We start from the raw sequence: 24,721 nt of genomic DNA, 5'->3' as shown, positions 1-24,721 counted from the left end.
TTACAATATCAAATTATGTAAGAGTCATATGACATGAATTAATCTCAAAATGATGCAGTGCAGAAAGATTACTGTTTTTTAGAATAGAGAAGGAAAATTAATTTTACGCTGCTAATTTAATCTTTTGAATATTCCTTATTTTTCTTACATATATATATGTACATATATCATTCGATGGTTGTGAATCATGACTTTGGTTATTATCTTTCTATTCATTTTATTTTCAAAATTATATAAAGGTAGTTTAAAATTTTGTAAAGAGAATTTATACAAATATTTTGTAATATGTTTATAGATATTGACGTGCATTAAGGAGGACAGGGGCTCGTAGGCTTCTAGATATTTTAAAATTTTTATTTATTCGCATTGAGTTTTATTTAAAATTACTTTACATGCTTTCTCCGCCATTTAGTTCTGTACATTTCATCAGTACTAATTATGTATTTCTGCTGGTTTATGTTTTTATGGAAATTTGATTTACAGTTCCATTTTTGTGTATTGTTTTTTATAGGGATTCTGTATATGGATACCCGTTCTATGTACCATTCTATGTATGGATACTCCACTATATATAATGCTATTGGTTCTGTTTTGTGCAGCGATTTTTCAAGAGGTACCTTTATTGGTCTGTGGATTTTTTTGTAGTGGTTTTTACAGGATTTGTCGTATGGGTGCCTGTATAGGTGTACATGCTTTTGTTTACTGGTTTTTACAAGGCATAGACCTACGGAATATTCATTTTTTTAATGAAAATTTGGCCAATGGATATGCACATAAAGTTCTGATTTTTGGCTATGGGCTTTTTACTGGGATTTTGTTTATAGTGCCTACAGTTATGCAGGTTTCTACAGAGATTTGGCCTACTCGTATCCGTACAGTCGTACGGGTTTCTGTTTACAGGTTTTTTACGGGTATTTGGCCTACAGGTAAACGTACCGCCGTGCAAATTTCTTCTATGGGTTTTTAAGGGTATTTGGCCTATGGGTACCCGTACAATCGTACGGGTTTCTTTTTATGGGTTTTTACGAGTATTTGGCCTACGGGTACCCGTACAAACGTACGAGTTTCTTTTTATGGGTTTTTACGGGGATTTGGCCTACGGGTACCCGTACAGTTGTACGGGTTTCTGTCTGTGGGTTTTTACGGGGATTTGGCCTACGAGTACCCTCAGAGCTGTATAGGTACCCGTAGGCCCCGTAAAAAAATTTTATGGGTTTCTACGGGGCATTTTTAGCAGGGTACCGATTGAAGAAATAAAGGTTTGGAGGAAATAAACATTGGAGGTTTCGTCCAAGTCATTTCACGGCGTTAGATAGATCATATTAGACGTTTCCATGGCTTTTCTCCAGTGTAACAAAAATCCAGCTTTTTTACTTTGAAAAATTTCTGAAAGGCAAATAGCCCTCGTCTACTTTTTCATAAAAAACTGACATTTACCTAATTGTTGCTGTTGTTTCATATCTAAGAACGTAATATTTAATTGCAGTTCTTGGTGTCTAATTCCACTGCAAATTTAGTGTGCCTAATATTAGCATTTTCAAGTACACTCTTTTGCAAAAAAATCGAAGCACCATGAAGGAAGTGGTTGTTTTTGATGAAATTGAATATGTGTATAGCTCATACACAGAAAATAAAATGATCAAAAAATCAAGGTCATAGTACCTGTTCACGACTCACAAGCACCCATTGAGTGTTCAAATTAGTAGTTGGTCGAACAGTCCCTGGCGGTAATGCATGCTTGAATTCGTCGAGGCAAGGAGTGGTAGAGGTTCCGATGTCATCCTGTGACACATTCTGCCAGGCATTCATCAATTGTCGCTCCAGATATCCGATGTTTTGTGGTGCCCGAATCTGGCGGCCTACTATGTCCCAGGCATGTTCGGTTGATGAAAGGTCTGGTGATCGTGCTGGCCAAGGAAGAGTATCAACCGCACGGAGACAGAGCGGTATGTGGCCTGGAATTATCTTGATGGAAAATGGCCCCAGGATGACGTGCCATGAAGGGTAATGCAATCGGCCGTAGGATTGTATCAACATATCGTTAAGCTGTTAAAGATTTACGGAGGATGACTGAAGATGAGTCTGCTATCATAAGAAATAAGGCTCCACACCATCACACCAGGGGTTATGGCTGTATGTCTTTGTGAAACAAAGGCTGATAGGGACCGTTGGCCCCGTTCTCTCCAGACACGAACACGGTGGTCATCTGCTTCAAGAGTGAAGCGGGATTCATCGCTGAACACTATACGATTACAGTCTGATGGCAGCCATGATGATCGGCTGCGACACCACTCCAAAAGACTCCGCCGATGTTGTGGAGACACTGCTTCCAACATCTTTGCACAGCAGTGTCTGTAAGCTGCAGGTGGCGGCCTATTGCTCGATATGTTGAATCAAAGGAAACGTCTTAAAGGCCTCTGTGAGGTAACCTCTCCTCAGACAAGCGCGTGAGATGGTGGATGGTACCACGGGAGGTATAGACGTGGCTGTAGTGCGTCGAATAGTCGACAATGATACCGTTGGGGCGGTTCGGGCCTGGCGAACAATCATCCTATCTTGACTCGCATTTGTGATCCTTGGTCTTCCAGAGCCTTCATTTCGTCGGCAATTTCCTTGTAGCAACCATTGTTGCCTACATCTTCGCACAGCAGTGTCTGTACGCTGCAGGTGACGGCCTATTGCACAGTATGACCACCCAGCTTCACGCAACCCTACAATCCGACCAAGTTCAAAGTCGTTTAATTGTCTGTAAGGTCTTCGATATCGTCGTAATGGCATCTTTAGTTGCTTCTTTACAGAATTATAATGGCAATAACAAAAAAAGATAAGTTTTTCCGCCTCTGTTACTGGTTTTATACTTTGCGAATTATGCCCTAGAAATGCGCGCTATGATCACAATTCCTGTTCATTTGCCTTGAAACTTTGATCATTTGCATGTTCGATCCAGATGTTTTTGTATACCAAATTTCATCACGATCGCAAAATTCTTTCTCGGTGCTTCGATTTTTTGCAAAAGAGTGTATTTTGCCAAATAATTAAAATTTTCTATACGCATATTACGTATTTATAGCACATTTTAATATGGCTTCATAACAAGTGATTTTTTAAGTATAATATAGAAGATTGTTTCTCAGGTGTGGTATGGAACAAAGCAGAATAAAGTATGCTACTACAAAACACATTATTCTTTAATATTGTAAATACCAGTGGCTTCCAATACGATTTAAAGAAGGTTTTAGAATTTAACCCGAGTTTTAACTCAGGTTTTAGAATACCATACTTCGTAATGAAGTATGTAATACACATATTGACTTGAGTTATTTCTCTACTTTTCTTTTGTTTTCCATGTTAATGATATAACTGCAGATTTGGATAAGGATAGCATTTAATATAACTGTTCTTTAGTTTATCGACAATATCAAATGTTTCATCCTCTCGATAAAGAGAAGACAAAAGGAATAAAAAAAAAATCCCATCAACTGACTCCTACTCCGAGACATCTTTTAAAACTTCGCCGCCATGTGTAACGTGTATACGAGCCAGTTTCTCTTAGAAAGTCCTTCATGAAGGCATCCTTGGGCAGTGTGCTTTCCCGTACTTTCAATAAATCAAATTTTTAACATTAATTTAGGTATTGTTTTTATGTTTTAAAATTGCGCATGATTGTCATTCATTGCATCTGTTTCAAAGTGAATTTAGTACATTCACTGCGCACGCTCAAAGTTTTAATGCACTCAGATCGTCTACGGATTTATTCTAGAAATTTCGATGCAGGATAAAGTTTTTCTTTCACAAAATTCTAAACTTTGAACGAATTATTTCTCTAAATTTATGTCTAGTTGCGAGACACCAAACAGCCCCATCGCCATGAGTAGGCGTTTACTGGAAAAAAATGTTACTTAATCACGCTTAACAATAAAATTCCAACATATGAACTGCAAACTTATTGCAAAAAATAAACTTACCATTACCAGTTTGAGGTTTTGGAAGAAACTATATCTGATGTTTTGTCTGATATCTTTCTTCTTTAATAAGTTAATTGAGTCTAATTAGTTGTTGAATATTATTATTACACAAATAATTTATATATTAAATCTTGGATATAACTATTTTCTAAAACTGGCATACCCAAATATAGTAGATGCGATTCGATGCATATGTCATCGCATCGAGAAGCCATTTTGATATGGCTATGTTTTGAAATAGGTGCAAAAGCTATGAAAAAAGTATAAGGCACTATTTTGTCTGCTACTAGAATACTAAAAACATCTTTTGTATTAAAGAAAGTTCTTCGTATTATTTCTTACTAACAGTTTTCTTTCTAAAGAAGTGTCTTACCATGTTAACATTGGCAAAGGTGTACCAGTAGCTTTCACTTTCATTTCCAGCGGTTCTCCCTCAGGTGCGGTCATAGGGAGTAATGGCTTCTCAAATTTCGGAGCTTCATACAAATCCGATTTTTCGATCATGACAATATCCTCTGGGAAATGCAAAAAAAAAAAAAAAATTAATTACATGACGTCCCAGTACAGCCTATTAAATTATACGTATTTTTCTGCACTTCATTTAAACTTATTTCCACAAATTATTCTAAATTAATTAATCTATTCCTCAAAGCAAATTGAAAATCACATAAAAAATGCAAATTTTGAAATTAAATATACTGGTCAGTTTCTGTCGTACGGATGTGAAACTTCTAATTTTATTTTTTTCATAACGAGGATACGACTTTCTCAAATATAAGTATTGGAAACGGAAAATCACAAGATTAGATTTTGCTATTTGACATTTTTTTTTTTTTTTTTTTTTTTTTTTTTTTTTAAATTTCACATTGCCAAAACATGAATGCTTTTGTCATTTAAAACACTTCTGTAATTAGAAGTATGTGACCAACGATTGTGAAAATAAAGGCAGAGTAAGGATTTTTAAGCATTGTAAGGGGGTATATGTATATATATATATATATATATATATATATATATACTATATAAAGAGAAAAGAAGTAGTCAACGAGTTCAGAAAAAGCACGCTAGTACTAAAAGAATAAATTAACGCAAAGTGCTGCTAAATTATAATTTAAGTTTAAAAGTATTGTTAGATCCAACTCATCAGCAATAAGACCCGAATTTTACAAAGTAAATTAATACATGAACTACGTAAAAGCAAAAAGTCTAACATATTAAGACAATGATTTGAAAGAAGAAATTGCAAAAACTAAGATACTAAGACACTGATTGGAATTAAGAAAGTAAACAAGGGAAGTAATTGTGCAAAAATTTAAACAATTATGCAAAAAATTTAATCTCCCTTGTCTGGAGCTTTATACCTGAACTTGTCAAGGGAAAAGTGTTTTGAAGCTCCATACTTGGTCGATTAATAAGAGAGGCAAGACAAATTTCGTTCTGACATTCACTGAGAGTCGTAAACGCAATATTTGTCAAATAATTATAAATATATATATTATATATATGTATATGTTTGGTTTTTGCCGAATGCAGTAAAGGAAAGGTGTGCATGACTAGATGTTATGGCAGTAGTATATACAAGATTTTAACATTTTTACGGCTAATCTTTTCTGAGTTATGCGAGATACATACATACGTACTTACGTACGTACAGACGTCAGGAAAAATTCCCTTTTGAATCCATTTCAAATGCACTTGGCAATCCGTTTTGGAAGCAAGAGCCCTTTATTCTGTTCGAACGTACAGACGTCATGCAAAAAAATTGTCCAAATGGATAGGGAAGCGGTCAAAACGGATATTTCCGTTGAAAGATGATACTCGAAGTTTTTCGCAATTACAATTCTTCCGTTGCTTCGTACAACGAAGTAAGAAATATATAAAATGAAAATTAAAAAATAAAAATCTGAAAGGTTTCACATTTTAAATTACGTCCAAAGGGGCGTTTTTTAACATTTTGTCTGTTACCTTTATTTACTAAATATTTGTCTGTTACCTTTATTTATTAAATATCACGTTTTCCTCAGTTAAACCAAAATTCTGTTCAAGAGCAATATCGCAAAATAGTTTTTAATTTGAGCATATTAGAATTTCCTATACGCAGTCTCACGCGCTGGAGATTAAAATGTTTTTTCTGTACAACGTTGCCATTGCTCGCTTTGAACTCTTTGAGTTTGTTAATCAAAAATTCGTTAAAGATTTACAAAATATGAAATCAATCATAAAACAAATTCCAAATTTCAAATTTGGGCTTCCACATTGCTCATATTCGCAGTAGGATTACGTCATTTAAAATTCGATGGCTCTATGTGCCGTTGTTTTATCACAATGTGAAAAATAGACAAACATTTATGGAGATTTTTCATTATTTAATTTCTTCAAATATAATGCAAGACTCTAACATTTGGTGGCAACAGTTTGAAAAGTGAAACGGACATTTATAGTGAACCAACGCAAAATCGCAAAATGAAAACAATAGTCCTTCAGGAAGAAAGCCCCTTTGGACTAATAATAATAATAAGCGGTTGGTCACTTCTTATTATTTTTCCCAAAGTTGCTCACATAATGTAATATAAATAACTAGTTTATTTATTCTCGCATAAAAAAACTCACAATAGTTTCCGTTCATACCATGAAGTAAAATTTTATTAACATCGACTGTACTGGTAGTGGACATTCATTTAGTCTTTGGGCATTCTGAAAATCGTATCTCCAAATATCGTTCTAAAGGTATTCTAACATAGCCCAAAGTAGATATTTCTTCTTTCTTTCAGAATTTTCTAAATTTCTAAAAATTGGAATAATTTAGCGCTAACTACAAACGCCATTACACTTATTTTAATTTTAGCTTAAAAAGTGCATAAAATACATTTTGTATATGATAAAAGAAAGCAGAAATAAGTCTTATAATGTTAATATCTAGAAACAAGCTTTAAAACCCAATATTTCGTGTTTAATCATTAATCTATACGCATTTTAATCACTTAGATATGTGTGTTCTTCACCTGTGACAGTGAGGGTAGACGTAGTGGCGTCTTTTCCATACTGGTTGACAGCCGTGCAAGTGAATGTTCCGTGATCGTCAGGGAACACCTCTGGTATGGTAAGCGTAGCTTCGCCGGTCTGCACATCATAGGAAGGACGAAAATCCCGCGTAGGACGTAGTTCTCTGCCTTCTCTGTACCATTTGATTTCAGGGGTAGGAAATCCTGTGACGACACATTTGAGAACCAATTTGCTGCCTTCAACTGCCGAGACCGGCTGCAGAGGCTCTGTAAATTTGGGTGGTCGGCCGATTTCTAAAAGAAATACAAATATCTATTTCTAAAATCTTACCCTGACAAAAATTAATTAATTACTAATTAATCTGAAATTAATTTACTGACTTATAATTTCTAAAGTTGTCTAAAAGCTTTCAAAAGAAAGCATAATTAATTACTAATGGGCACGATGATTAGGGATAAATCAAGAATTTAGGAGCATGATGATTAGGAATAAGTCAAGAACGATTCATCGATAAGTACCGTGTTTGCCCACATAGATATATATTTTTAATAATGCTATTCTAAAAATTGCATCGATTAACATGTGTAGCCTAACATTTAGAAAATATATTATAATTTCGCTGCTACCTCTTAAATTTTCACTTAAGAGAAGTGATATCCGTTTAGTGTTGCTTCAATGCGTAGTATTTATCTACCTCTTTATCTTGCGAACACCATCAACATATTAATACTTCCTCGTCCTGAGTAACGAAACGCCATTAAAAGTGCAGGATTGAATATAATATCGTTTTATACTCAGGTGAATGCGATAGTTGCATCCCGTAGTGTTTTAATAAACTGTAAAAAATTGCATTTTAAGATAATATTTTTAATTACTAACATTAGCTTATACATTCTAATCAAATGCTTCAGCAAATTAACCATTGAACATTTGTAAAGTTTGGAGTAAATTAACCCATTATATTATTGTTTTCTTCTCTACCGTCACTTCTAATTTTGCGTGCTCTCACCAGGATGCAAATTAGTTAACTTGTTAACGTTTATTGAAGCTAGGAAAGGAAGTTTTGAGCAGCAATGCTGACCTTCGTGGTTTTTCTCACCCAGTTCAAAGACCACATCGGCTTTAGTCTTTTTCTACCCGTTTTGCTCGCACATTTAAAATCCTGAACCAAAGTTCACAAAGCTAATTTTAGGAATTTGCTATAGAACTTTCCGGTGTTACTTGTTTTAAATTTTACTTTTAAATTGCACAATAATTTAAATCCCGCAAATTGCGGTGATTAAGTTTGTAAAGTACGAGCTGTGCTATTGCTAAGTTAAAGTTTTAATAAAAAGGTTTATTTAAATCTTCATATAAAAACAGTTGTTTCACTAAGATGGGCGTTAAGCTTTGTGTCAGTCTACTCGGCTGTAGAATTTAATGCTATAAATCTTAGGTTTCCATATGAATTGATAGTTTAATGTTACGTACATACATGCATTTAGTGCTGCATACTGCAATGCTTTTAAACACCAGGCTCCATACTCAATACTGTATGCAATATAACTAACTATGTTGCACTAATATTTTAGTAATCGGCAAATTTAATTTTTACATTCTTTGACAAAATATTCAGTAATAACAGCAAGGAAATAATAGGAATTAGGTGAAACATATTAGCTTGACAAATGTCAAATCTCTCACAACCGATTATTTATACAAGAGTTTTAGTTCGGTAATCGACAGAAATATGACTATATTTTGTAACCGATTAACAAGCACATAACAGTAAACAACCTTGAAATTTATGCAAGTACAACACGAAAAACAGAGGTAACGAATTGGGAAAAACTGTAGTAAATTATGTTGGAAGATAATTTGTCTTTCTTACGTAAATATTGATTTAATAAGTTCGAGTAGCTTTTACAAACATTCTTTTAAGAATTCTGATGGAGCTAAAATCAAGAGAGTGCAAATATAGTTATTCCCAATAATTAATGAAAGTAGATATTTTAAGATCTTATAAGTGTTTTAACTACCTATTACAGTCCTAGGTTACCTGTTTTTCTTCCTTGTTTCTAAACTACGCCCGTATCTTTTATAGAATTCTTGTTTCTAAACTACGCCCGTATCTTTTATAGAATATGTAAATTATTTTAGAATGATATCATAGAAAAGCTTTAGGTACGGTAGAATAAATGAATGTGGGTTATTCCTGCTCTTCTTCCTACTTTATTTAAGGATTTACAATATTTTGTGAATAAGCTCTTTCGTGAACTACTATTCAGGGATCAGTTTGACGTTAGCTTGAAATATTTTATTAACTGAAATCTGAATTCATCTTTTCAGTTTTATAGAATACTTAAGAGTGTAAATAGAAATCCCTTCTTCACAGAGGAGTTTAATCTTTGTACATAATTTTCGGCATCTGATGCCATCAACATATTTGTCTGTCAAGTTTAAGAGCTTCAGTTTGCAACTACTCTTTACTTTACGTAGCCACTAAATTCTGCTCATCAGTAAAGTTTTCAATCTCATTTACTTTATACATGCACATCATATCATTGCAATTAATTCTCTAAGATAATCACTCATCTTAGTGATTGGATCATTGCAGTACTTGGTCGCATTACGGATGGATCAAATCATATCAAAGTTAAATGACAAAAGATCGCAAGGTTATGTGGAAATTATCCGAAGATGGTTTACATAGCTGCATAATTTAGTTCGTAAAGCACCATCTTCGGGCAGAAAATCCTATATTCGATTTTTTTTTTTATGGCGGGCACTGGCTATTTTTAAGCTTTTACCACTATTAAGGCCACAAGGAAGCAGTGGTCATTTTAATATGGAGGCACTTAATAGGCGGCCACCATTACCTCGAATGAAGGGGCAGACAATTTACATCCATGCCTTCTCCGGGATTCGAACCCAAGCTTTTTAGTACGGTACACTAATCACTTTCCCGTCTGGGCGTCGGATTCGAATACGGAACTGTGTAAGGTAATGCATTAAATAAGTGGGGCTTTTCTTTCATTTTATAATTCGAAATCTGTATTCAGTTCCAACTGCGTGATCGGATTAAATCATTCATCAGCTACATACCTATCGTGCTCTCGTTTAAAAGAAGAGCAATAACAAAAACGATTTCGCGAAAATAATTTAATGATTATGTAAATTATAATCTCTAAACTTTTAAATGAATTTAAAGTATTTTGAATATAAAACTATCACTAATGATATGCGATAATTAATAAACATTATAATGCACAAAAGCATTAGCACAAGTGTAACTACAGTTTGGCAATCTTTGAGGCTATAAATATAATTTATAATAATCTTTCAATGTACTTTGCCAATATACGTTGAAAGATTACTGTTATTATACCGATAGCGAACGAAAAAAATTTATGCATGTTCTGATATGTGCAATACATTTAATTGAGATCAAAGTCTATTCACGTTCGCTGATTTTCAGTATATAAGTTTTTACATCTGTTTAAACTAACTTCTGTTACTTATTATAAATAATAAATAATAAAACATATTTAAGTATCGTATAAATAAGAACAACCAAATAATATTCTAACGGTGGCTCATAAAATATGGATCATCACCTAATACTGCGGGGTTGCAAAAAGTTCTGTTTTGATATGCTAATGTATAAACTTATTTATAATTATTAATTAATTGTTAATAATAACAAATATATATTTATTACTGGATCATTAATAGACTGTTTTACTCAAAGATTTTTGCTTCTATTTCTCTTTTTTTTTTTCAGAGGAAATTTGTATTAATTAATTCGTATTTAAAAATTAAATCACAATACTAAAAATTTGGAAGCACCTCCTTTCTTCTACAATTCATGAATTTAATTCCTTCCCATATATTATATACCACAGAATTGTTCATTTCAATTATAACTTAAGGTTTCATCTATCATGAATTGTAAACATGACATCTTGAAAAATAACTTATTAATTACTTTCAGTATCGCTTTTAATTTACGAAACAAACGATCTTTTATGCAAGATCAGAGAATAAAAGTTTCACTCAGCTACATTCAACCCGCACGCAGGGAGAGAATATTACTCGAAGATTTAGAGTATACGCTTTTCTGATTATACAAAAAAGAACCAAGAGTGAAATAATCATTCTTTCAACTCTTTTTTAAATTGCTGGCAGTATTAACGAATCCCATTTATTATCGTGAAATACGCAGTCTGCAATCTGAAACATCTCTTGCAGGACAGTTTGAAAGGATGACATAAAATGAGGCTGATTTGCTAAAACGGGATTCTGACTACTAGTCGAGAGGGAGATGAGGTAATTTAGAGACAAAATGGTGGCCCACAAATGCTATTTCTTCAGAGAGAAAGAGAGCGTAAGGGTGAGTCAGGGAAGGATGCAGAGTTATACTTAGTTGCTAGCGGAGATTGCTATATTTAACTAACCCAGCAGTTTCCAGCCGGGACTGCCAGGTGGCGTGATTCAACCAACGGCTTTATTTCTGGATCGAGCCCGAAATGGTCACAACGACGGAAATTTCTCCCCGTCATGGCACGGGCACCCCCGCATGACTCGTTCGAAGAAGGAAACTTTTTATCCCACAGTAGTCCAATCAAGATCTTCTGGATAAGGATGACACCGCGCCAGTTTCAAACTTGCACTACGTTACTCAACGTGCTGCAGGATTGACGAGGAGTTACCGGCATTTGAGTGTGACAATAAAAGCTTGTGAGTTTCAAAAAGTGAGGATATAACTGCAGCAGAAAGATATTACCAACTCCAAATGAACATTCTTGCTCAAGAATCTTCTCGATTTTCTGCTTGATTTACAGAATTATACTTGGATTAATCAATGACAGAACTTAGATAAACTATTCCATTACTCGATGTGAAATCCAGTTGCAGAAAAAAGTACTTTTCGATTATATACGAAATGACTATCTACAATTATTGCTTGGTGAACTGCAAATCGGTTTCTCGACTACTACATTGCCCTCTAGAAACTGCTTTCAGCTGTTGTTTCAGTCGTTTTTTGTTCTACAAATTGAACACCTGCTCATCGTTTCCGTGTTCTTCAGGTAATTCAACAAACTTTTATTGCAAACGAATTTCTAACTGTTATCCCGTAGGTCTTCACACATTGTTCTCCTAATATCTACTTAGTGGTGTTTTCCTTAAACCGAAGTGATTCAACTGCTTGCAGAATATACGTGTGTTAATTGCCATGGAAGTATCAATCTCTACCAAATACCATTCTTTTATTTTTAGTGATTGGAAGTTATATACTTAAAGAAAATTATTTTCAATTTTGCTGAGGAGTTGCTCTTCCGCAACAACTGTTCCAGTGATACACAAGTGCTGAATTTAAGCTTAGTTCAACTTTGTGAACTTCTTTAAAATCTGCAAGAATCTTACCGAAAATACATAATGTTTAGACTGCACAATGTTGTTATAAAGTAAACCAATATTAGTTGTTCAAGGAATTGTGATCGTGCTTCTAACAACTGCAAAATCTAGGATGTCCAAGAATTAAACCGTGAACTAGTAGCTGGAAAGCATCATAAACGCGATAATGTGTTGTGCTAACGTAATACTTTCCCTCTAAATTCTATTGAACTTGTAAAGCAAGGACTAATAAGACGCTTTGCTTTTGATAAGAATTATGTATGCTGTTAAGCTAGATTAAAAAAAAAAGAGTTTACCTTTTACAATGACTGTCGCAGATGTAACAGCTTCTCCAGCAGTGTTTACAGCTTTGCATGTGTAAATGTCAGTCACCGGTCCAGCGGAAGATATTTCAAGTACACTAGTTTTATCCTTTTTGGTCGTAATTTTGTAAAGCCTGCAAGACTGAAGAGGAGCATCATTCTTATACCAGGTAAGTTTAGGAGCCGGATGTCCGGTTGCTTTGCATTCCAAAACTACTTTTTCATTTTCTTTTACTGTTTGAGGTTTAGGCTGCTTGACAAACTTCGGTGGAGTGGGTTTCTCTTCTTCTGGCTTTGTTTTTTGTTTTTTTGCCACTTTATCTTTGGAAGGAACCACTTCTTGCAGAGGAATTTTTTCTGAAAGAAACAGAAAGGTTTCTATAGTTAACGTTATTTATTCGCAGATCTGCATATTAAAAACCAAGCATTCATCCAACTCATGCTCTTAGCAGTTAAGATATTTTCATAATACATTATTTATTTGCTCATTAGCTAAATATTAGACCTCTCTTAGTTATCATGTAGTATTTATTACAAATCAGCTTTTTTTAATTTGATAGATATATTTTTAGTAGTTTTGCTAGACTGTAAGTTTGGAAACTAATGTATAATTAAGTTAATTTTAATTTGATAATCATGTCATAAAAATTTGAATAATTAGGAATGTTGAATTTTATAGGAAACAGGTCTATTTGAAATGTGTAAAAATGGTAGGCAGAACACGCTTATAAGTTTGTCTGTTTCCAAAATATCTTTTGGAAATTTAAAGTGTTTTAACTAATAACTACATGTGAAAAAAAAGGACTTTTCGTTGTTTTTCTAAATAACAGCTAACAAATGCCATTACAGTTATATGTATAATATTAGTATGTTAACAGCAGCACCTAGATGCATATCAAGTTATCATTTTAATTAAGTAAAGTATCCGAAAATAAAATCAGATTCCCTTTCCTTCCAGATCTTCCCATTTACCTTTGAAAATTTAATTTAATATTTTATTTTATTAATTTCACTAACAAGAGTTCAGATAGTTTCAGTAACAATACATTTTACTGTTCTGTATGTGTGTAAATGTAAATGTATTGTACTCCGAAAATGTATTAATCCAAGTAAAAAAAAATGTTCTAATGCATAATGTCTATTACAATTTAATGCAATTTAAAATTAGCGAACAGAAAATTAATTCCTTCATATAAGAAGAAGAATTACCCGATATTCATTAGATAAAGATTCTAAATGATGAAGCCTTTTGTGAAAAGGAGATCAATTTTTGTTGACGAAATTGCATGCCCCCAGAATCTAGATTACCCTACATTAAGAAGTATAAATAGAAATCATCATGTCGGTAGCTATTGTTTCCTAACTGTGTTATATGCTCCCCAAGAACCAACCCTTTGTATAACGAGTATACTTTCTTTCTTTTTTTCATGCATTGAACTTAAACACGAGAAAAAAGCTTCAGCAAGTTTTAAAATAAACTTGATTTGCCCCCTTCTCTAACGTGTTTGATTAAGTACCTATTGATATCTAAGAGTTTAAAAAAGAGTATCTGTTACTCTTCGATTAACACAATGAATTACATTCTTTTTTTTTAATTACCAAGGAATAATGATACAGTATCCTAGAATTAAATAGGATAAGCCAGAAGGAGATTTAAGAACGATAGAACATGATTTTTAAATGTATACTCTACCCAAAAAATGTCATCTTAAAACGCGTCTGTTTGTAAATGCACCTAAATTTTAAGAAATATTCAAATTTCATTGGAAGATATGATTTTGAAGAGAGAGCTGGAGGGACTGTCAGTATTTGAAATGTTTTTAATAATATAGTCAAATAATAGTTATGAAAATTATTTGTATGTGTGATCGAAATTATTTTCTAGTCAACTTATTCCGATAAAACTATTTTCACACTAAATATTTTTTGATCTAGAACAGTCAGCAGAAAGATTGGTAACGAGGTATTGAAAACTATTTTGATAACATTAATTAATGGCAGTTTTGTAAAATTGTTAAATTATCGTTTATTCAACTGATGCAATTTTATGATCAAATTCAAAATAGTAACCATGTGCCAGTTACATTCAAATACCAGCCTCTTAGAAAAAATGGTTCTTTATTATTTTAGTCAATCAGTTTACCAAAAATTTCTTACAATTAGAATTTAGTTTAATAAATGTAAAAAATGTGGATTATTAAAAGGAGAAAAATACGAAACCAAAATAAAGAAATTTTTAAAATTCAGTTTTCAAAAGTATCTTATAATAGTTATTTATTTAAACTTGTTATTATTATTTAAACTTAATAATAGTTATTTATTTAAACTGTGCAAATAGTTAGCTCGCAAAGGTACATAATAAATATACGAAAAAGAGGGCATATAGCAAAAGATAAGATAGAAAGAATTCGCTTATCAGTTCATTTGTAAGGTAAAAGACACAAGAAGTCCTGTGCCAATAAAATGGAGCACTAAAATTTTCGAATACGAATGAACACTTTCAGTGGAGTTTATATTGACCTAAATAACTCAGAAGACAAATAGGTAAGTATTTTCCTTTTCAGACTAAATAAACAAAAACTAATTTCACAACTTCCAAAAGTAAAAAGATTACATCACTTAAAAGTGCTAGACAGTATGTGCTATTTGTCATTCGTTGTCACTACCAGACAGGAAGAAAGTTGTCTCTGAGTAATGGAAAAACAGGGGGAATCCTATTCTATAATAACACCCCACGTTGTATGACTCAGAAAGAAAGCTGCCCTGAAATCGCCAAAGAAAACAGGATACTGTGAATCACTAATGCTGTAAACGTCACATAACAATCAAGGGTCTCGTGTCTTTTCCTTTCTTGGGTCCCGTGCTAACAGAGACTTAAGCGTGAGCCATTTGATTGAGTATTTAGATAGTTCTGTGTAAACTCAAATGCTCAGATGAGGAGTCATAGACATTTTTAGGCTCTGTATTTTGGGACTGCTCGATAAAAGTAGAGATGAGTCTCACTCACAGTAATGTCTAATTTTCAGTGACTTAAAGGCTTGCTTATCTTGCCAAGTTGTCGCTATTTGGCAAGCAAAAGCAGGAAGATAGATAAATTTTGTTGTAAATACCATTACAAAACTTTATTTGAGGATGATCTCATAGCTTTGAGCTAAATTGCTTTTTACATCTTAAATTATATAACCCTTCTGAAAGTCCTAGTTACTGAGGATATTAGCTGCAGTTGTTTTAAAAAGGGGCAGCAGTAATATCTGATAAATTCTTTTATGTAATTAAATGCACCGCGCTCATTTAAAAAATGCAAAACGTGAAAAATTAAGTATAGAAAGGTCTCTTATCAGTCAATGAATCCATAGATGCTCAAGTAAGGTATAAGGTAAAAAGAAATGCATCTAGTCTTCTTATTTTATGTTAAGCCGTTCATTTGAAATATTTAAGTGTATTTCTTACAATATTTCTTTCCTTTTAAGAATTGGTAACTCCTCTGTTATTAACAACTTTATATTAAAATTCTTACAGTATCTTTTGTAGTTTTAATAATGTTTAAATTTTTTCTGTAAATATAGTGAAAATAAAGTATTTTTTCTTATTTATGTGTCATGATTTATCCCTTATTATTTATTACATTCAGACTAGTTTTGAAGGTGATATTATAAAGTGCACAGAAATTCTTAATGTCAAACAGAACACTTTTAAGTTAGAAATGTTGATAAGTAAATTTTCTACATGGATAACACTTTGAAACACAAAGCACTTTGTTGCGATTTAAAATTGTAGTTAGACTTCTAGAATGATGAATTTTTTAGTGTAAACGAAACATGAACCACCTAAAACATTTTAACACACTGTATATACATTAAGCAATTTTATAAGGAAAATTTTAACATGTAAAATGAGACAGTAAATATTGTTAACAGTTTTCTACTAGCATGAAAATCATTCAGTGTGGTCGATAGATATGGTTCTTAAAACAGCATATATTTATTTCATTTAAGATACGCAGATTGGAGGAAACATAAATTTTAATTTCAAACCCTTAGATAAAAATATGCTGCAGAAAACTGAAACAGTCTAAAATCAAATGAAAGGAATTCCTTGCCGGAATTCAGAAATATTTAATTTACTGAACTAATAATGCAAAACTTCTATACTGATATATTCTGACAAAAACTTTCAAGACGTGAAAGTTAACCGGGAATGATCATGAAGCTGTGTTTAAAAATAAAATCAAGAAACTTATAATACTCTTCCTTCTGGCTCAACCTTGATTATGTCATAGAATGACATCTTATTACGTCAGCTTGCCACCCACATGTTACGACAAGCACGTGAGAGTAAGTATAAAAAACCAAACTTAAATTCTTTTTTGAGCTAAATTTCTTTTCCCCAGTCTAAAATTATCCCTTAAATTATTATAAAGTTATTTTATTTTTATTCACCAACAGATTTAAATAAATAGCAATGAAAGAATACTCAAAGTACCTAATCTTGCATTAATATGATGCTAGTACACAGGCAATGGAAAAGTCCTGTATTGTAATGCATGTGATAACAGTATAAAAATTTTTAATTTTTTCTGAGGATTAATTATTATGAAAGATGGCATTCATTGCTAAAGAATTATAACATTCTTCCCACTGTCTCAATTTTGAGTGCGTCACAGAATGACATCTTGTTACATGAATCAGACTGCCAACCACATGCTACGACAAGCACGTGAGTGTTATAGAAAACCAAATTTAAGTTCTTATTTAAGCTATTATTTAGAACTACAAATACATAGAAAATTTGTTTTCCTCGTCCTAGAGTTATCCATTAAATTATTATAAAGATATATGTTTCTTTCCTTCATAGAGATATTCAAATATTAAGTAGAGTTCAATTGCAGTGTATTATAAAGAGCACTCACGTTTATGTAATGCGAGTACATATGCATGGAAAAACCCTGTATTGTAACGCATGTGATATTATTATATATTAGAAGAATTAAAATATTTTTCTGAAATTTAATTATTACGAAAAATAACTTTCACTACTAACGAACGAAATCACTGTTGTTAAAGTTATTATGTAAATTAAACACTAGGTTTTGGAAAAAAAAACACACGCAATCCTACAGTTTCATGTTTTTGATTTATATCCTATTATTTCTTTTAAAAATTAGGAATAATAATTAGGTTCATGAAAGATCAAGCATCAAGACAAGAGTTTTTAAATAAGTGATATTATCCAAGTAATCTGGCAGTCTGCGATTGAACAGCAAATTAAATCATACTTATTCAAATCAGCATAAATGAGATGTTTTTCTACAAAAGGATAATTTTTAGTTATATTTGTTTTATAGCTCACTGGTAATCTCGTATTTCAGTGCAACAACTCATGATATTTTAAAACAAATCAGCATTTTTACAATCATTCTAGATAACCTTGTAGAAGGTAATTTAAAACATCAAAGACACAAATTACAGACAAAATTTTGAAAGAATGACAAAATCTAATTGCAAGGTTAGAAAACTGAATTTTTAATTGGCAACGTTGGTTACAGTACAGCAAATAAACAAGATAAGATCTGGGCGAATTTAGAGCCCCACAACATAACGCAGACCACGACGGTCCTTGTTTTTCTTTCTATATCCTTTTTTTTTTTATTATTATTTCACACGTGAACACAGCTCCTCAGGTCTCCGCGAAATTTGAAACCGCCATCTCTCTTGAAGTCCAAATCTGGCAACAAGCCTCCATCTATTTTCGGCTTATGTGAGATGGGAAGCAGAGCACGTGCAGCTCATCATTGGTTCCGGCCTTTCCCAGGGCAGATCTTCGGAAGGCAGGAACAGTTTTCTCTCTTCATTCCTCATGGCACTCACTGAGTGATGATCCATCCCATAATTTTCTCCAAGAAATAAAAAATGTACTTCTGCTAGTCCAAATATTATCCATCTCACAAAAACGTAAATATATCTTGAAGACTTGACCTAGATAGTTCACCTCAGAAGCTGAATTGCAATACATAATTTTAAGCAGTCAAGATCACGCGCGTCAGCAGCTCAGTTAATAAGTTGTTGACGCGGGTGTTGTTAAGTACTTATTTTTTATGAAGGAGATATCAGTACAATAAATCGCATGCACATGGAGAATTAATATTTCGGTTTAGTTCATTAGTTTTACTGAGAATGGAAATTTTACGGTTGATTTTATTAACCGAATGTAAAGGGAGAAAATTAAAAATAAAATGGTTATCAGGTAGAAAAATAACAAATTTTATATTTACATCTCAACTATGACTTATGTAGAAAAAATTAACGAATTACAGAGACTAAAATATAAGTACGTAAAGCGAAATTTACATACTACTTCGACAAAACTTTCCAACGGTAATAAACATGATTTTTATTTGAAAAATAGATTGCCGACTACGCAGCTAATGATTCTTATAGTTTAACTAAACATCTATACAAAAAATGTATTAATCCATTCTCAGCAAAATCATCGAGAATGAGTTTGATTTGTTGAAAATAAAAAGTTAAAAAAGAACACTGCCTTATAACTTTGCAATGATTTTGAGGGAAAAAAGCACAAAAAAGCAGATTTTATGTAACATAAAATCTATTCTAAGGATGCACAAATTTTTTAGATTAAATCAACGCGAACATGTATCCTCTGACACACAGCCACACACATTATGTACAGTTCAAGAAACTTTAAATAGTTCATGTAAAACGATTCACAAACTGATTGAAACGGTCAGGCGCTTAAGGCTTACTTTCAACAGTCAGACGAGCCGAGGTTTCTGCCTGACCACTGGCATTGGTGGCCCTGCACGTATAAACGCCTTCGTCTTCAGGATATGTTTGCCGGATGACCAATGAACACGATCCACCATCTTGGAACATCTGTGGAAATAATAATATGGAATTAATTGTGGATGCAATCAGTTTTACGGAATAACGTCAAGCAAATGCAGTAGAATTGCAATTGTTCAAATTTTTCGATAACTCGAAAGTTTCTCCCAGTTAAATGCATTAAAAATTTAAAGTTGACGTTTTTCGTTGAATTTCTAGGGTCGAAATACCCGATTGTTTGAAAATTTTTTCGAAAGATGCAGAAATTATTTTAGTTTATCTTAGAAAAAGATTTAATACATAAAAAGATGGAACCTCCTTTGTATAAATCTTAAATGCTATGTAATTTACAATCTTGTGGTTTACTGAATCATTTAGTTATTCGCATAAAAATGAAATTTTGATATAGTCAATATTTAAAAGTATACTACGTATGAAAATTATAACCTTTTTAGAAATGCAGTCAATATATTTATTTCGAACAAATCAAAACGCAGCTGTTTAATATATTCTACACATCTTTCAATAGATTAATATGTTATTCTCTGCTAAGGAATTAAAATACAAAAGTCTTTAAAATATTGTTTTTGTTCTATTGGTTACATTAATATTTTCATGCAGTATTTCTACAACTGAAAGCAAAAGTCATGTTATATTACTTAAACAGAGAAAAGATAGAAAATAATTTATTAATTATCATAGAAAATATTTTATTAATTATCACTATAGTTTCCAAGTACGCCATCTAAACCTCCATCAGAACCATGTGATATCAGGCCCCTACATATAGCACTATACTAATGTAAATTTACAATTAAATATTCGGATTTCTTGGATATAATTACGCGTAAAGTTTTCTTAACAAAATAATTATCACAATACGCAATAGTTTGCGCCTTATGGACAGAAACACGCCAATCTAAAATTTAAAGATAGGCTAAAAAGCAGCTTTAAATTGACATAGATTTCGAGGGCGATCAGGCGCAGGTTACCCTTTTTGAGCAGTTAAAATATTTTTTGAAAATAGGAGGAATTTTACATTGACGTGTTTTTTTGGCGTGTCTTCCACTGGATTATTTGCTACCAACGTTCATTTGCGAGAGTTTCCTGACATTTTGATCGTTTGTCTCCATGCACCATTTTTTTGGAAGGGAGGATCCCCATTTTGCATTCAACTTAGGTTCTTTCACTCTCGGAATCCGGTGGGTTTTCATTTCAATTTTATTTATAATAAGACTCGCTTATTTAATTCCTGCTTGATATTTTCTTTATTTAAAATTATTTGTTAATATTTTATAGTTTTCCTACATCATAAAAGCGGTGTTTTGCTTTTGTGGTATTTTGCAGTTACTACCGTTTTGAATATGATTTATTATAGCTGTTTTCAAAGTTTTCTATTTTAACCGTTTTGCTGTTTTGCCCTGCAAAATGATGCGTAAAACTTCTTCAGCTGGCGAAAAGGATTTAACTGAAGTTTTTCACCGTCACAAAAATTTAGCTTCTTTACTTAATGACATTGACTGGACCATTCATTCAGATACGAATTTATACCTGTAGTAGATCAGCTGTCCAGCCGATAGTTAATAGTAAAATGTTAATGACATTAATTCAATCCAGCCTTTCCTAATGCTTTAAAAACTGCAGTATCCTAGTTTTTTTCATTTTATTACTATTTTCATCTCCAGATAGCGCTATGCTCAATATTCAGTTTACTCCGTCCATATCCTTCGATTTGAAAACGGTTATTGCAATTGGCAAAAACTTATTTCGCCCCTGAAGAAGAGGGAACTGTATCTGAAACCTCCCAAAAACTATAGAGCAAAGATTCTTAACCGGTGGTACACATACTACTGGTGGTATGCATGAGAAAAACAGGTGGTACGCAAAGAAACAAATTATTATTAACTATTAAATTCAAAAATCTCGCAAAGAAAAAGAAAATTTGATAGAACTTTCCTATGATCGAACTAACAGAAAATTTCAGAAATAACACACTTATTAATTTTTTAGAAGTCAAACAACAAAAGTCAGCGTTATATTTTATATTTTAACAGGACTAGGTTCGATGGTTTTACCGAGCCATCATCCTCAGCTGCCAGAGCGCAAATGAACGAGATAAGATATAGTGATAAATTTGTTTCACTAGAGCTTTTTTTTTTTTTTTTTTTTTTTTTTTTTTTTTTTGACTTCTAAATTAATCGGCATGTTATTTTATCTGAATAACACACTTGTTAACTTTTGGCCGAACAAAAAAAAAAGAATTTAAAGGCATTTCAAATAAAGCTATTAAATTTTTATTGCCTTTTTGCACAACCTATTTGTGTTAACAAAGATTTTCTTCCATGCTATATTCGAAAAATAAATACAGATGGATATTGAAATTGGATCCTAATTTACGGTTAAAACTAAGTGAAATAAGACTAGACATAAAAAAAAACTGATCTCCCTTAAACAGTCCCAAATTTCAAGCTAAATTTCAGAATTAAAGTATTCTAACTTAAATTTTGATAATTAAAATTGTAGAGACATTAGGTATTTTTTTTTTGGAAGCAGGCGGGATGAAAAATGAGCAACGCCTTCGCCGGGAATCGAACCGCGAACCTCTCAATGACGCTCTGAGCGTGCAGACCATTACACCACGAAGGCACTCCAAGAAGGCGAGAGAAATACCTTATAAAATGGTAATCAATTTTCAGTCTAATATTTTTATGTGTGCATATTTGAAACATATAGCCAATAGGCTCTGCAAATGTCAAAATATTTTTTTAATATTTTATTGAGAAATTAAAAAGTAGTCATTGTAAAATGTAATGGTGGTACTAAAGTTTTCCAATTTTTGTTTAGATGATACGCGTTAGTCAAAAGATTGAGAACCGTTGCTTTAGAGTTTTATTCAAAATCTACGCCAAACTAAAGTTGTTCTTTTGCTCAAGTTTCCATTGTGTTTTGTTAAATATACTTAGAACTAGCTCTAGACTTTTCGTTACCTAATGCAATCTCTTCTATTCCAAGATTCTGCCGTCCAGTGCCTTACTAAATTCTATAAATTTTGCCACCTGGTGCGGTCGAAACGGCTCTGACGCCAGTTCTGAATATGTTTGTAAGCAAATCTATGCAAAATTCCGTTGTGTTTTTCGAGCGCAGTTTGTCGAAAATTTTTAGAATTTTTTTCCAAGTTGGAAACTAAACAAATCCACATCGCCATTGCCGGGATTCAAATTTCGTACCTCTAGGATAGGCGTCGAGCCTGCTTCCGGTTACAACCACAAAGACATAAGGAAAGGAGGGAGACAAGGTGATAAATTTCATCACAAACCATTTTAACTGTAAAATTTCTTCATTAAGGAAATGAATTAGTTAAAAACGCAATTAGAGATACGTTTTATCACAAACCATTTTAACCGTAAATTTTCTTTATTATGATGTTGAATTAGTGATATATTTTATCACAAACTAATATAATCATAAATGTTCCTTATTATGGAATTGAATTAGTTAAAAGTGGAAGAACTGATAACTTTTATCCCAAGCTATTTTAATCACAAAATTTCTTTATTGAGGAATTAAAATAGTTAAAAATAGAAGAAGTGATACATGTTATTACAAAGTATTTTAACCACACATTTTCTTTATTATGGAATTAATTAAAAATGGAAGGGGTGATCGCAAGGTATTTTAATCATAAACTTCCTTTATTAAGGAACAGGATTAGTTAAAAATGGAAGATGTAATAAATTTATCACAAACTGTTTTAGATGTAAATTTTATTTATTAAGGAATTGAATTAGATACGCTAGAGCTAAGGTATGACTCAATAAGAAGAAACGTTGCTAACGTAGTTGTATATGGTTATAACTGTAAAATACATACTGAACGGCAGTAATTACTATTTTTTAAATTTTTTTCTTTAAGTGATGGAAATATCTGGTGAACAGAAAATCAACAATTTAATATAGTTTTCACACAGCAGAACATTGATGCACACACGCTCTATAAAAGAAATATTAATAGGCTCCAGCTTTGAAGGGGAAGGATATTTCAGCGTGATTTAAAAATTTTTCGAAGAAAATGCTTTCCCCAGAGATCTTTACATCGAAATAATCAAATTACTAAAAACTGCAGTTACACGACTAAGATACTTTCAAATGTAAATCATCTTTAGAAGAATAAAAAACCAATTAATAAATGTTTGTAAAAAAGGATCTATTAATCCTTAATGGCAGATCTGCAATGAAATTTCATATGATAATGTCTAGCATTTTCAATATAATGATAAAAAATTTCAATTTTCCGTTTACAAAATATATATATGGAATCATTGAAAGTTGGGAAAATAAAAAGCAAATTCGTTTTATAATTACAAATTACTCGTTTAAAAGAAGAAAAGGAAATGAATTTGGTTAGAGGCTTCAATATACATATCACTGTTTTCTAATATTAGGTATTAATCAAATATCTAATAACTGATTGGACGTACGTCACGTTGCAGATAATATAATAATTTGCTTATGTGTTACACAGTAGGGAAAAGAATATTTGTAAAACTTGCAACTAAAAAGATTAAATATGCTGCACGTATTTTAAGTTATTCTGTATTATGGAAGTAGCCTTTAGATATCTCTTAAAACTGAGCAAGCTAAGTAATAAACATACATATAAGGAAGCATATGGATTTGAAAAACTTCAAGTAGTAAGTGAGTGCTAATGTATGAAATGCTATACGAAGTTCGAGAATGTCCATCAGAGATCTATCTCCTTCAAAAAGCAAAAATATTTTATGTGAGAATAATTTATTTTTCAAAAAGAAATACGTATGTGTTGGATATTCTAGAAATAGATAATGATTTTTTTAATAGCGGCTTTTAATCAAAGGTTGAATTTTTCATATTTTGAAAGCTTAAATTGGTATTTTTCCCAAAAATTTTAATTAAACATGCTTTATTATAATGATCATTTTTACACACAGTACCTCAGAAATCGCTACAATTATAAGCTTTGATAATCGTATACAATAAATATGCTCTACGTACGTAATAATTATGTGTAATAAACATTAACAGCAAATCATCTTGAATTTTTACAGAAGCATCCTTCACCATTTCACACATCACATGCATGTTTCTGCATTCAAAAGTTTTCGTAGCTTGGCAAAACATTGCAAGTAAAACATTTGCAACCTTCATAGACCTATGCCTTAATATTGTGACACGTC

General features: G+C 32.2%; 1 protein-coding gene across 1 annotated transcript in view; it reads right to left on the bottom strand.

The window, feature by feature from the left end:
* Positions 1-24,721, bottom strand: part of LOC118183992 (uncharacterized) — a 543,427-nt gene that overhangs the window by 153,325 nt on the left and 365,381 nt on the right. Inside the window, exons 117-121 of the mRNA XM_085809921.1 lie at positions 19,427-19,560; positions 14,079-14,104; positions 12,662-13,045; positions 6,968-7,261; positions 4,339-4,480 (exon numbers count right to left, since the gene is read on the bottom strand). Of these exons, the coding sequence (XP_085666047.1) occupies positions 4,339-4,480; positions 6,968-7,261; positions 12,662-13,045; positions 14,079-14,104; positions 19,427-19,560 (980 nt within the window). The remainder of the gene's footprint in view (positions 1-4,338; positions 4,481-6,967; positions 7,262-12,661; positions 13,046-14,078; positions 14,105-19,426; positions 19,561-24,721) is intronic.

The sequence above is a fragment of the Stegodyphus dumicola genome, chromosome 2, assembly GCF_044657685.1.
Source record: "Stegodyphus dumicola isolate Sdum_Otavi_A_Nest chromosome 2, ASM4465768v1".
Lineage (NCBI taxonomy): Eukaryota > Metazoa > Arthropoda > Arachnida > Araneae > Eresidae > Stegodyphus > Stegodyphus dumicola.
This window is presented reverse-complemented; position numbering and strand designations above follow the sequence as displayed.